Source organism: Siphateles boraxobius, unplaced genomic scaffold, assembly GCF_051911475.1.
Source record: "Siphateles boraxobius isolate OS27281-9 unplaced genomic scaffold, OSU_SipBor_1 204, whole genome shotgun sequence".
Lineage (NCBI taxonomy): Eukaryota > Metazoa > Chordata > Actinopteri > Cypriniformes > Leuciscidae > Siphateles > Siphateles boraxobius.
Window position 1 is genome coordinate 3030089 of NW_027508816.1, and position 13576 is coordinate 3043664.

Here is a 13576-nt window from a genome sequence, read left to right on the forward strand (position 1 = left end):
CACACTTTCATTCACACACCTAATATTTATAACAATTATGAATTGTATGGCATCTAAGCATATTAGACAAACACATATATTGTAGAAACAACATAGAATTATGTAGTTGCATGATGTTTGATTATAAGTCGATCGAGAATTGTTCTGGGATGAGTTTTATGGATTTTGATATGTAAAGTGTGTTAGTGTGTAAAGTTTATGGGGTTTAAGCGATTCCACTCTGAGGTCAGGGATAGTTCCTGCTGAAGTCTGTTTTTTGTTCATTTCTCATGGGACCTTGGTCCTTAAGAAAGACGTAGTCTGTTAGTCGCAGGGGTCAGGTGACCTCTTGTTAGGGCCTCTTGTTTCACCATTTCTGAACAGATCTGTCTTGCCAAATTATAAAACATTGACAACGTTCTTCCTTTAGTTAAACAATAAAAAGTATTTTTGGTTACAGACCCTCTGGAGCATAGGGGTGATTTATGGCTTTGGGTTTGGTTGATTATGATCTGGAATGTGAAGCCTCTTTTGTGTGATTATGTATGAACAATCACCTAAAAGCTTCAATTGTGTTTGGTTCATTATCGTAGTCGCTACAGCCTTCATGTTAGCTTAAGACCATGGGGGAAAGAGCCTTTTCATACAAAGCCCCCAAGCTATGGAAAGTGCTTCCTCCTACCATCAGAAATGCACCAACACTGGGACACTTTAAAAAGCTGATTAAGACACATTTATTTAAAGGATTAGTTCACCTCAAAATGAAAATTTTCTAATAACTTACTCACCCCAATGTCATCCAAGATACTACGTCATCACGTTGAAAGGTCATGCTCGATGTCGCCGGCGGAAGTACCGCCCCACTGTTTACAAAGCGACCAATACAATTTGAACTATCCTCCTTCGCACGGTCAAGTGGGGCGGTACTTCCGCCGGCGCCGGCGACGTCGAGCATGACCTTTCAACGTGATGACGTAGTTCCCGGCGCGTTGCAGATCAGCTCAATCTGAACAATTTTATTTAAAAAGTATATATATATATATTTTTTTTTTCTTTTTTAAATGACCTATCGTTTCGCTAGATAAGACCCTCCTCAGCTGCGATTGTGCACAGTCCGTTAAAGCACTTCGAAGACCTTTGAAACTGCATTGATTTGGATTTCAAAATGTTGGTTGTCATTGAAGTCCATTATTCGAAGAAAAATCCAGAAATGTTTTCCTCAAAAAACATAATTTCTCTTCCACTGAGGAAAGAAACACATGGATAACTTGGATGGCATTGGGGTGAGTAAATTTTTAGGAAATTTTCATTTTGAGGTGAACTGATCCTTTAAGGCTGTTTTTCTTTAATTGTTGTATTGCCCCTGTTGTTTCTGTTTATTTTACTGTAGCGCTTTGGGTTTAAGAAAAGCGAATTACAAATAAAATGTATTATTATTATTATTATTATTATGTCCCATTTTTAAACACTCATAAATACGCTGGCTCTGAACAAAAACGCGTTGTGGAAACGCGTTGGAGGTAGGCTAGTGCTTTTTGCCCCTCTCTGCTATTATAGTTTTTCAAGATAACAGAACGACATGGAAGTCTCCATGTAAATAAAGATAAGAAATTCTTCGCTTAAGAGGATAAGTCAGATCATTGGCAGAGGTAATTGTACACAATTGAGGACATATTTATTAATAAAGACATGGATTTTAGATAATAAAATTCTTAAAATCTAGTGTACCTTTACTGCACTTTGATGATTGGGGTGAGTTTGCCTTTACTTTTCTCCAACACTATACAGTAAAATGACGTGACAATTAATACAGTAATAGGGTCACTCTGAACAGGACTTTATTGAAATAATGAGCAAACCTAGTAAGGAACACTTTTTATGAGTGTTTGAATATGCGACATGGTGTAATTGCTAGAATGCACTTTGATGTTTAAGGTGTTTGCCTTTCATTTTCTCCAAAACTATACAGCAGAAAAACTTGAAAATAACTACAGTAATAGTCAGTGTCACTCTGAATATGAATATATTAAAAGAATGAGCAAACATATGAAGGAACACTTTTTATGAGTGTTTGAAAATGAGACATGGTGTAAGTGATAGAATTCAGTTTGATGTTTGTGGTGAGTTTGTCTTTACTTTTCTCAAAAAATATACAGTAAAATGACATGACAATGATAACAGTAATAGTCAGGGTCACTCAGAACAGGAATATATTAAAATAATGAGCAAACCTATAATAGAAAGATTTGTATTAGTGTTTGAACACAGGACATGGTGTAAGTGATAGAATGTTTAAGGTGAGTTTGCCTTTACTTTTCTCCAAATTTAGTCAAATGACTTGAAAATAAATACAGTAATAGTCAGGTTCACTCCTATGAGTTTTTGAAAATGGGACATGATGTAAGTGCTAGAAGGTAAAGTAAAATGTCAAAACTGTGCCCTTACACGTGTGTGTGTGTGTGTGTGTGTGTGTGTGTGTGTGTGTGTGTGTGTGTGTGTGTGTGTGTGTGTGTGTGTGTGTGTGTGTATGTTTTGAGTATCATATTTCATACATTAGGTATGAATGTATATTTCATAGATCAGGTTTTTATAAGTCATATTTGCAATTAAATTATAATTGACAGATTAAAAGCCACCAAAAGCATGTTGTATCATATTTGTCATTTACATTAACATGAAACATGTAAGTAAATAATAAATAAACATTAATACATGATGTATAATAATGAATGTATACTTTATGTACAAACATTAAAATCAACAATACAAATGCAAAATACATGTATGATAATTAACATTAATATTTCATTGCATTAACATGAATAAATAAAGTATAATAATTAATGTATATATATATATATATATATATATATATATATATATATATATATATATATATATATATATATAACATTAAAATTATCAATAGAAATAATAATGATGTATGACAATTAACATTATTATGAACATGAATATATTGTCACTATCGCACTATCCGTGCGTGCGTGTTTGTGTGTGCGTGTGTGCGTGTTTGTCAGAATGCTTCGTACCTGCAGCGCGCGGACCCGGACCTGCCGGTGTGTGTGGAGAGGACGGTTCTGGTCTGGTTCCCCGTGCTCTTCCTCTGGCTCTGCGCTCCGTGGCACTTCACGAGTTTCTGCAAGAAATCTGCCAAAGCTCCGGCCTCAAGACTCTACATCTGCAAACAGGTGATATCATTCATTTCACAAGGTAACACTTTATTTTACTGTGTCGTTGTTACATTTTACATTGATTTACTTACCATAGTACCTAATAACAGTAAATTATGCATATTCACACGCTACTAACCCTCAACCAAACCCTAATCCTACCCAAACTATATAAGTACATGTAGATGTTTAATATTACTCAGTACTTAAATATGTAATTACACTGTAACAATGACACCTTAAAATAAAGTGTAACCCACAACAATCTTTTTAAAACACAGTCAAATAAATGCAACTGGAAACTTCTTACTTTAGTTACTCAGTTCTGAACAATATGGCTGGATTCAATTTCAGAATGATTTTGTTCCAGCTGGAACACTGACAGCCAATCACAGAATTTAAAGAGACAGCGCGCTTATAATAAAGAGAACAATATTTTGTGCTGCTGTTGATGCTAATTTAGTTATAGTTATAGTTATCATTCTTAATGTGAATAGGCGTTTACAGTATGTGTTCACTGGCGGGGAAATAATCAGAAGGGCAACATCCTAACATCCTTTCAAGTGCCAGGACATTACCGTAATCCTACTAATGTAAACACACAAAAATACAACAAATATTACTACAAAGGGCATTGTTATATGTTTAAGTGCATCTTTACAATCGTACTCGGTTACTAACGTAACCTCGGTTCTCTCTAGAGAGGGAACTAGTACTGCGTAATATCTTACGCTATGGGGAAAACCTCTTTTCCACGAGATATTGAAGCCAAAAATTATCCTTAATTTTGAATTAATGTAAAACGCTGTGCAGCAGCATGCAGACATAGGCAAGACGGCTTGCCCGCCTATTGGCTGCCCTGCGGCAGCAGCAGCCTATGGAGAGAGGCGCTGCGTGACACATATCCAATGGGGGCATTTCGCGCCCATTTCGTCACGTCCCGCCAGAAAGGGCGTGGTCTCGCCCTATAAACATAGCTCGATTAGGCTGGTACAACTGCTTTTCATCGCCGAAAGCGAACCAGAGCTGTGCATGCATGGCAAAATACGCAGTACTCGTTCCCTCTCTAGAGAGACCCGAGGTTACGTTAGTAACCGAGTACGTTCTCTTACGAGAGGATCTCTCGTACTGCGTAATATCTTGCGCTATGGGGAACACAATGCAAAACGCCGTGCGTACTGGGATCCGACAGCAAAGTCCCAAGGGCAGTAGCCCGGGGCCTATATAGTGCATAATCACCATAGACTCACAGAGAGTCGAGGAAGAGAGGCTGAAAGCATCATTCCCCATGAAATGGCATCCTACAGGAGCTAGTTATGTTAACAGTGTTTCACGCAGACAGGGTGAACGTGTTCAGCCTGAACTGGGTAATAGTACGGTTATTCAACACCCATGGAGCTGTTTTATCGCTCAGTGAGCGATGCACAAGCGAAATCAGCATCTGGGCCGGCACAGCGGGGCAGATAGCACTGAATTCTATACCAACAGAAGCTTGGCTTGTAAGGCGGGAACCTCTAGGTTGTAAAACCTTATAAATGTAGAGGGTGAGGCCCAGCCCGCGGCCGTACCGATATCGGTAACCCCACTATACCACGCCCAAGATGAGGCCACGCCTCTCATGGAGTGCACTCTGACACCCAAAGGACACTGCAGGCCCTTAGAAGTGTAAGCCAGTGCTATGGCGCCGATTATCCATCTGGATAGGCTCTGTTTTGATGCGGCCAGTCCCTTGGAGCGTCCGGCAACCAAAACGAAGAGCTGCTCAGTCCGTGTGAAGACCGACGAGCGGGACACATAAGCTCTCAGTGCCCTGACAGGGCAGAGGAGACTCGCATCCTTCTCATCACGAACCGGGAGGGCGCACAGGGAAATAACCTGGGCCCTGAACGGTGTGTTGAGGGATGTGGGCACGTACCCGTGCCTTGGTTTGAGTATGACTTTTGAGCCATTAGGCCCAAACTCCATGCATGACGCGCTTACCGAAAGCGCTTGTCCCCTACGCGCTTCACTGAAGCAAGAGCCATAAGGAATACTGTTTTAAGAGACAGATGTTTCATGTCTGACAAATGGATTGGCTCGAATGGACCACCTTTCATGGCTTCCAAAACCGTAGAAAGGTCCCACACAGGGACTGAGGGGGATCTGGGAGGATTCAGCCTCCGAGCTGAATTTAAGGACTATATTTAGGGACTATAATTCCGGGTGAGGATGCCAAATCGAGCCCTTTGCCTGAGAGAGGAGGTCTCTCCTCACCGGTATCGGTCACGGGGCAGTGCTGGTCCGCAGCATTAGGACTAGGAACCAATTCTGGTTTGTCCAGAGCGGAGCCACGAGTAGCACTGGGCATCCGTTTTCCCTGATTCGTTCCAGCACTTGAGGCTGGAGCGAGACGTAGGTATAAAAGCATAGAGGGGGCAGCGGTGCCATACGTGGGCCAGCGCATCCCTGCTCTTGGAGAAAAACTTCGGACAGTGAGCGCTTTCTTGGGACGCGAACAGGTCCACCTGCGCTCTGCCGAATGTCTCCCACAGCAGTTGAATCGTCTGCAGGTGCAGCGACCATTCCCCTGCTGGGACATTGTTTCTGGACAGACGGTCTGGTCCTAGATTCAGGCGACCAGGCACATGCACTGCTTTCAGTGAAAGCAGGTTGTGCTGAGCCAAGACCAGGAGGCGTTCCGTCAGCCTGTAAAGGTTTCGGGACCTGACGCCACCCTGGTGATTTATGTATGCCACCACTGACATGTTGTCCGATCGGACTAAGACGTGGCGGCCTTTTATCTGGGGACAAAAGCGCCATAGCGCGTTGTCGACTACCAGCATTTCTAGACAGTTTATGCATAGGAGCTTTTCCCGTTCTGACCACTGGCCGAAGAACGGCCTGCCCTCCAGCAGCGCTCCCCATCCCGAGGTGGAGGCGTCCGTGGACACCACCGTCACACTCAAGGGAGTCCCCAGACTCACGCCTGACTGATATCAGTCGGCTATTTTCCAAGATTCCAGAGCCGAAACGCATTTCATGTCGACCCTGAGGCGAAACAGACCAGAGGTCCATGCCCGGGGTGGAACTCGCACTTTCAGCCATAACTGCAGTGGGCGTATGTGAAGCAGGCCCAGCTGGAGTACTGAAGATGCCGAGGCCATGAGGCCCAGCATTTTCTGAAACCTTTTGAGCGGGACTATAGAGCCGCGGCGAAAGGATTTTGCGGCGCACTGAATGTCCAGTTCTCACTCTGGCGACAGACGTGCTGTCATAGACAGCGAGTCCCGCGCTGTTCCCAGAAAAGAGATTTTCTGGCTGGGAAACCGCGAACTCTTCGCCCAATTGACTGTGAGACCCAGATTCTCGAGATGCTCGAGTAATGTGGTTCTGTGTTCTAAGAGCTCTGAATGTGATCGAGCTAGAATCAGCCAATCGTCCAAGTAGTTCAAAACTCGCATGCCCTGAAGTCTCAGGGGTGCGAGGGCCGCGTCCATGCACTTCGTAAATGTATGGGGGGCTAGGGATAGGCCGAACGGTAGGACTGTGTATTGATATGCCTGGCCCTCGAAGGCGAATCTCAAGAATCGCCTGTGACGTGACGCTATTTGTATTTGGAAATAGGCGTTTTTCAGATCTATTGACATAAACCAGTCTCCCTGGCAGACTTGCGCGAGGATTTTCCTGGTTGTCAGCATTCTGAACTGGCGCTTCATAAGCACTCTGTTCAGCTGTCGCAGATCTAGAATGGGTCTGAGACCCCCGTCTTTTTTCGGTACCAAAAAATATCTGCTGTATAGCACCCCTTCGCTCTGAGCCTGAGATAAAGGTTCTATTGCCCCTTTGCTCAGCAATTTCGCTATTTCAGCTCGAAGTAGATGAGAAACTTTGTTGTTTACCGTGGTTTCGACTCGCGCCGTGTAACGGCAGGGACGTCGAGCGAACTATAGCAAATAGCCTCTTTTTATAGTGTTCAACACCCATTCTGACACCCCGGGAAGCTTTGCCCACGCATCTGCGTGAATAGCTAGGGGTAGAATGAAATCCGGGCTCTGGTCGCGGCATAGCGGCGGCTGCAGAGCTTCGGTGTGCTGATGTTTACTGTGTTTATAGTGTGCGAGGCGGGAGGCGCGCCGATCACGGCGGGCAGCCTGGTCGTGCTCGAATTCTCTATTACAGGTTGTGGAGAGAGAGCGAGCGGGACAAACCCCGTGGGGTTGAGCGTGACTGAAGGAATGTGGGTGCGGGACAGCGGGCACATTCACTGCACTGAGAACACCGTCAGCTTGTGCTGACCGAATGTGTGTTGGTTTCGTTTTTACAGAAAACGAGGGACCCGCATCGTGTAGTGTTGGTGGGCACTGTGTCGTGGGTGCATTCACTACATTTTTGCACAATCGACATGAGTCGATTTTATTTGTGCTAGCCCTGAACTATGGCAGGCTGTGTCTGTGTGTGGGAATGGGCACTAAGACGTGGGCATTCTTACAACACTCATAACACCATCGGCCGTGGCCGGAATACCAGAAAATAAACTCTTTTGGGATTTATCTGAGTCGCCGTAAAAATGGCATTTGTATGCAGGCAAGCGGGCTGTGGTGCCGGCTTGTTTACTGCGAAATACACTGGAACAGTCACATTGTTTGTAACTGAACGAGCGAGAAGATTTCGGCGGAGTCTGGCCGTGGCGAGACTTAAACACCGTGGGTCTTAGCTGACTGTATGTGTGTTAGTTTCGTTTTACAGAAAACGTGGCACATGCAGTGTGTAGTGTTTGTGGGCACTGGGTTGTGGGCACATTCACTACAATTAATGCACAATGACATGAGTCGATCTCATTTGTGCGAGCCCTGCACTGTGGCGGGCTGTGTTTGTGTGTAGAAATGAACACTGGGCTGTGGGCATTTTTATTACACTCATAACACCATCGGCTGTGGCCGGAATACCAGAAAATACACTGCTTATATGATTTTTCTGGGTCACCGTGGAAACGGCATTTTTGTGCAGGCAAGTGGGCCATGGTACCGGCTTGTTTACTGCAAAATACACTGGAACAGTTGCATTTTCTTGGAGCTGAACGAGCGAAAAGTTTCGGTGCAAGTCTGGCCGTGGCGAGACTAAATTTTATCTGCTGCGAGACCTGCGGATCGAACACAGGTCTCCCATGCGAAGGCTTTGGGTTTTGCCACTGAGCCACAGGGGCTCAGCTTAAAAGCTTAAAATAGCTCGAGCACATAAGAGAGCGTCATCACAGTTTGTGTGTTGCCGTTTGTTTGCAGGCGTGCGTGTTATACAACAGGCTCATTGCTGCAATATTGACATTTTCAGCTGCTCAAACTAAGAGGAGCTGAGAAATGTTTGAGAAATGGAGATTGGTCCGGCCTCGGCGGGACCAAAACGCACTCTTTCCTCATTTCGCCGGTGACGCATGTCAACGGGGGGCGGGGTAGCTTTCTTGTAACGGAAAGAAAGCTAGCCACGCAGCGGGTTTGATGCTGGCCCGTTTCCCTGACGACTCGCGGGCAGAGGGGGGGAGGTCCACAGAGCTCGCCCAGTCCTCACTATCCGACGCCAGGATAGAGCAGCTGGCCTTCTCTACAGATGCAGCTATCTCGTCGTCATTAACGGTGGAAGCGGCGGCGCGCGGCGGCCGTTGTCCGTCAGCGAGCGACTCGAGTGAAGCTGGTGAAGCTGGCGGGCGAACCGGCGAGCTATCACGGGCTGGAGAAGGCTCGGGGCTGTTTCGTCGACCTCAATGGCGGAAGCGGCGGCAGACGGGACTCAAGCGGTGAGGGACTCAAGCGATGCTGGCGGGCGAACCGGCGAGCTTTGGCGGGCAGGAGAAGGCTCGGGGCCGCGCTGGGCACGGCGCTTTTACGGCGCGGCGGTACAGCAGGCTGAAGTGCAGGCTCTGAGAATGATGCCAGGCGAGTACTCAGAGTCACCATCGGCAGTAGCTCACAGTGAGGGCATCCGCCGTCGACGAGAGAGAGAGCCACATGATCCTCACCCAGGCAGGAAACGCAGATGACATGGCGATCCTCTTCACTGAGTGTGGCTCGGCACGAGCCTCAGGATCTATGCATCTTGAAAAAGACGCAGCTCTTTTAGGAGAGGGAGAGAGATGGTGAAAAAATGTCGCCGCGGCGAACACACACACACACACACTTGCAGAAAAGGATATAACGCCGGAAAGCGTAGCAGGTACGGCGGCTAAAGGCGGCGATGCCAGTGACTTCAGACTCAAGGCTCGTCCCGCTGTGTGCTTTTCTCAGACGGCGTGGCTTCTCACTCCGGATCCAGCGATGCGGTGATGCTTCGCTGAAGAGATGAAAATCAGTTGTACCAGTCTAATCGAGCTATGTTTATAGGGCGAGACCACGCCCTTTCTGGCGGGACGTGACGAAATGGGCGCGAATGCCCCCATTGGATATGTGTCACGCAGAGCCTCTCTCGATAGGCTGCTGCTGTTGCCGCAGGGCAGCCAATAGGCGCGCAAGCCGTCTTGCCTATGTCTGCATGCTGCTGCACAGCGTTTTACATTAATTCAAAATTAAGGATAATTTTTGGCTTCAATATCTCGTGGAAAAGAGGTTCCCTTTCGTTGTCACTCCGAGTTACGTCGGATGACGACGAATGGGGTTTCGCTTAGAAAGCCTATCAACTTCGAGTATTACAAAACGAGCCAATGGCAAAGAAATGCCATGGGTCTGCGGAATTTGCATGGCGTAACTCCGCCCCACCTCGTGGGTATAAAAGGAGGAAGCCGGCAGCAAGCAGATATGTTTTCGCTTCGGAGCCAAGTGTATTCTTCTCTCCACAAGCCATCTCTGAATTGTCAGCTTTACAAACGAGTACCTCGAGTGTTGGTGTGACGGCGATCTACGGCGAGAGCGTGCTTCCTGCTGATCTGTTGCAGTGGTCTGCCAGTCGGTGCGTTTCTCCCCGGGTGCTTCAACACTTGAGTTTTCTCTCACTAAAAGAGCTTACACGTCTTTTTAAAGATGTCTCGCCCGTGTACTTCTGGTTGCGGCAGATTGGTATCGGACTCTGATGGGCACGAGCGTTGCATAGTATGTTTGGGCATTGATCATGCTAGAGCAGCGCTCGTGGATGACTCATGTTCTCTCTGTGGGAACATGACCATCGCGTCATTACGGTCGAGACTCGGTGAACTCGCAAGAGTGAGAGTCCCCTCATCCACCCCCCGTCCTGCGGCTGGTGGCCAGGGTGATCTGAGGGTTACGGTCTGGAACAAGGCGCCGACTATGTGTCCGCGACCCCAGCCCCCCTCTTCAATGACGGTGCCCGCTAGTGAACTGCTGATTCCCGCGGGTCTACCCTCTGGTGGCCCACGTGCTTCAGTTGAAGCTACAGAGGAAGATGCCATGTCTGTTGCAGCATCACTTGGCGGGTTTGACTCTTCTGGAAGTGAGGGCTCGTCACAGCTGCCACCTTCCGGTGTGCATACGGCTGTGCTCGAGTCTGATCCGGAGATGACGGCCATGCTTTCCCGGGCAGCCGCGAGCATCGGACTTGAGTGGAGGCCTCCACCCTGTCCTGAGCGCTCGCGGCTGGACGATTGGTTTTTGGGTAAGGCCGCCGACCCTCGTCCTCGGCAAACCCCAATACCTTTCTTCCCGGATGTGCATGATGAGATCTCGAAGTCCTGGAAGACCCCCCTGTCTTCTCGGGACCGCTCGTTGGTCTCATCCGCCTTTCCTCCCCTCGATGAGGCAGCTGCCCGTGGGTACACTGGGCTTCCCCCGGTTGAACGCTCTGTTGCCATGCTACTATGTCCTCAGAGTGCTTCTTCTCGGGGCGAGCCTAAGCACCCATCCAAAGCCTGTAGATTTTCGTCGACCCTGGTGGCGAAGTCTTACAGAGCGGCGGGACAGGCGGCTGCTTCACTGCATGCTATGGCCACTCTGCAGGTCTACCAGGCCCAGATGCTCAGAGACATGCACGAGGGTAGGACAAACCCAGGGCTCTTTGATGAGCTGCGCGCCGCGACCGACCTTGCTCTCCGGGCGACGAAGGTTACCGCGCGCTCCCTGGGTTTGGTGATGTCCACAGCTGTGGTCCAGGAGCGACATCTGTGGCTGAACCTGGCTGACATGCGGGACGCTGAGCGGACCCGTCTGCTTAACGCCCCCTTGTCCCAGGCCGGCCTCTTCGGCGGTGCAGTTGAAGACTTTGCCCAACAGTTTTCAACTGCCCAGAAACATTTGGCGAGCTTTGGCGGGCAGGAGAAGGCTCGGGGCCGCGCTGGGCACGGCGCTTTTACGGCGCGGCGGTACAGCAGGCTGAAGTGCAGGCTCTGAGAATGATGCCAGGCGAGTACTCAGAGTCACCATCGGCAGTAGCTCACAGTGAGGGCATCCGCCGTCGACGAGAGAGAGAGCCACATGATCCTCACCCAGGCAGGAAACGCAGATGACATGGCGATCCTCTTCACTGAGTGTGGCTCGGCACGAGCCTCAGGATCTATGCATCTTGAAAAAGACGCAGCTCTTTTAGGAGAGGGAGAGAGATGGTGAAAAAATGTCGCCGCGGCGAACACACACACACACACACTTGCAGAAAAGGATATAACGCCGGAAAGCGTAGCAGGTACGGCGGCTAAAGGCGGCGATGCCAGTGACTTCAGACTCAAGGCTCGTCCCGCTGTGTGCTTTTCTCAGACGGCGTGGCTTCTCACTCCGGATCCAGCGATGCGGTGATGCTTCGCTGAAGAGATGAAAATCAGTTGTACCAGTCTAATCGAGCTATGTTTATAGGGCGAGACCACGCCCTTTCTGGCGGGACGTGACGAAATGGGCGCGAATGCCCCCATTGGATATGTGTCACGCAGAGCCTCTCTCGATAGGCTGCTGCTGTTGCCGCAGGGCAGCCAATAGGCGCGCAAGCCGTCTTGCCTATGTCTGCATGCTGCTGCACAGCGTTTTACATTAATTCAAAATTAAGGATAATTTTTGGCTTCAATATCTCGTGGAAAAGAGGTTCCCTTTCGTTGTCACTCCGAGTTACGTCGGATGACGACGAATGGGGTTTCGCTTAGAAAGCCTATCAACTTCGAGTATTACAAAACGAGCCAATGGCAAAGAAATGCCATGGGTCTGCGGAATTTGCATGGCGTAACTCCGCCCCACCTCGTGGGTATAAAAGGAGGAAGCCGGCAGCAAGCAGATATGTTTTCGCTTCGGAGCCAAGTGTATTCTTCTCTCCACAAGCCATCTCTGAATTGTCAGCTTTACAAACGAGTACCTCGAGTGTTGGTGTGACGGCGATCTACGGCGAGAGCGTGCTTCCTGCTGATCTGTTGCAGTGGTCTGCCAGTCGGTGCGTTTCTCCCCGGGTGCTTCAACACTTGAGTTTTCTCTCACTAAAAGAGCTTACACGTCTTTTTAAAGATGTCTCGCCCGTGTACTTCTGGTTGCGGCAGATTGGTATCGGACTCTGATGGGCACGAGCGTTGCATAGTATGTTTGGGCATTGATCATGCTAGAGCAGCGCTCGTGGATGACTCATGTTCTCTCTGTGGGAACATGACCATCGCGTCATTACGGTCGAGACTCGGTGAACTCGCAAGAGTGAGAGTCCCCTCATCCACCCCCCGTCCTGCGGCTGGTGGCCAGGGTGATCTGAGGGTTACGGTCTGGAACAAGGCGCCGACTATGTGTCCGCGACCCCAGCCCCCCTCTTCAATGACGGTGCCCGCTAGTGAACTGCTGATTCCCGCGGGTCTACCCTCTGGTGGCCCACGTGCTTCAGTTGAAGCTACAGAGGAAGATGCCATGTCTGTTGCAGCATCACTTGGCGGGTTTGACTCTTCTGGAAGTGAGGGCTCGTCACAGCTGCCACCTTCCGGTGTGCATACGGCTGTGCTCGAGTCTGATCCGGAGATGACGGCCATGCTTTCCCGGGCAGCCGCGAGCATCGGACTTGAGTGGAGGCCTCCACCCTGTCCTGAGCGCTCGCGGCTGGACGATTGGTTTTTGGGTAAGGCCGCCGACCCTCGTCCTCGGCAAACCCCAATACCTTTCTTCCCGGATGTGCATGATGAGATCTCGAAGTCCTGGAAGACCCCCCTGTCTTCTCGGGACCGCTCGTTGGTCTCATCCGCCTTTCCTCCCCTCGATGAGGCAGCTGCCCGTGGGTACACTGGGCTTCCCCCGGTTGAACGCTCTGTTGCCATGCTACTATGTCCTCAGAGTGCTTCTTCTCGGGGCGAGCCTAAGCACCCATCCAAAGCCTGTAGATTTTCGTCGACCCTGGCGGCGAAGTCTTACAGAGCGGCGGGACAGGCGGCTGCTTCACTGCATGCTATGGCCACTCTGCAGGTCTACCAGGCCCAGATGCTCAGAGACATGCACGAGGGTAGGACAAACCCAGGGCTCTTTGATGAGCTGCGCGCCGCGACCGAC

General features: G+C 49.0%; 1 protein-coding gene across 1 annotated transcript in view; it reads left to right on the forward strand.

The window, feature by feature from the left end:
- The window catches only part of LOC143745436 (ATP-binding cassette sub-family C member 2-like), a 117553-nt gene that overhangs the window by 13596 nt on the left and 90381 nt on the right, over window positions 1-13576 (forward strand). The window contains exon 2 of the mRNA XM_077237532.1: window positions 3018-3188. Within this exon, the coding sequence (XP_077093647.1) occupies window positions 3018-3188 (171 nt within the window). The remainder of the gene's footprint in view (window positions 1-3017; window positions 3189-13576) is intronic.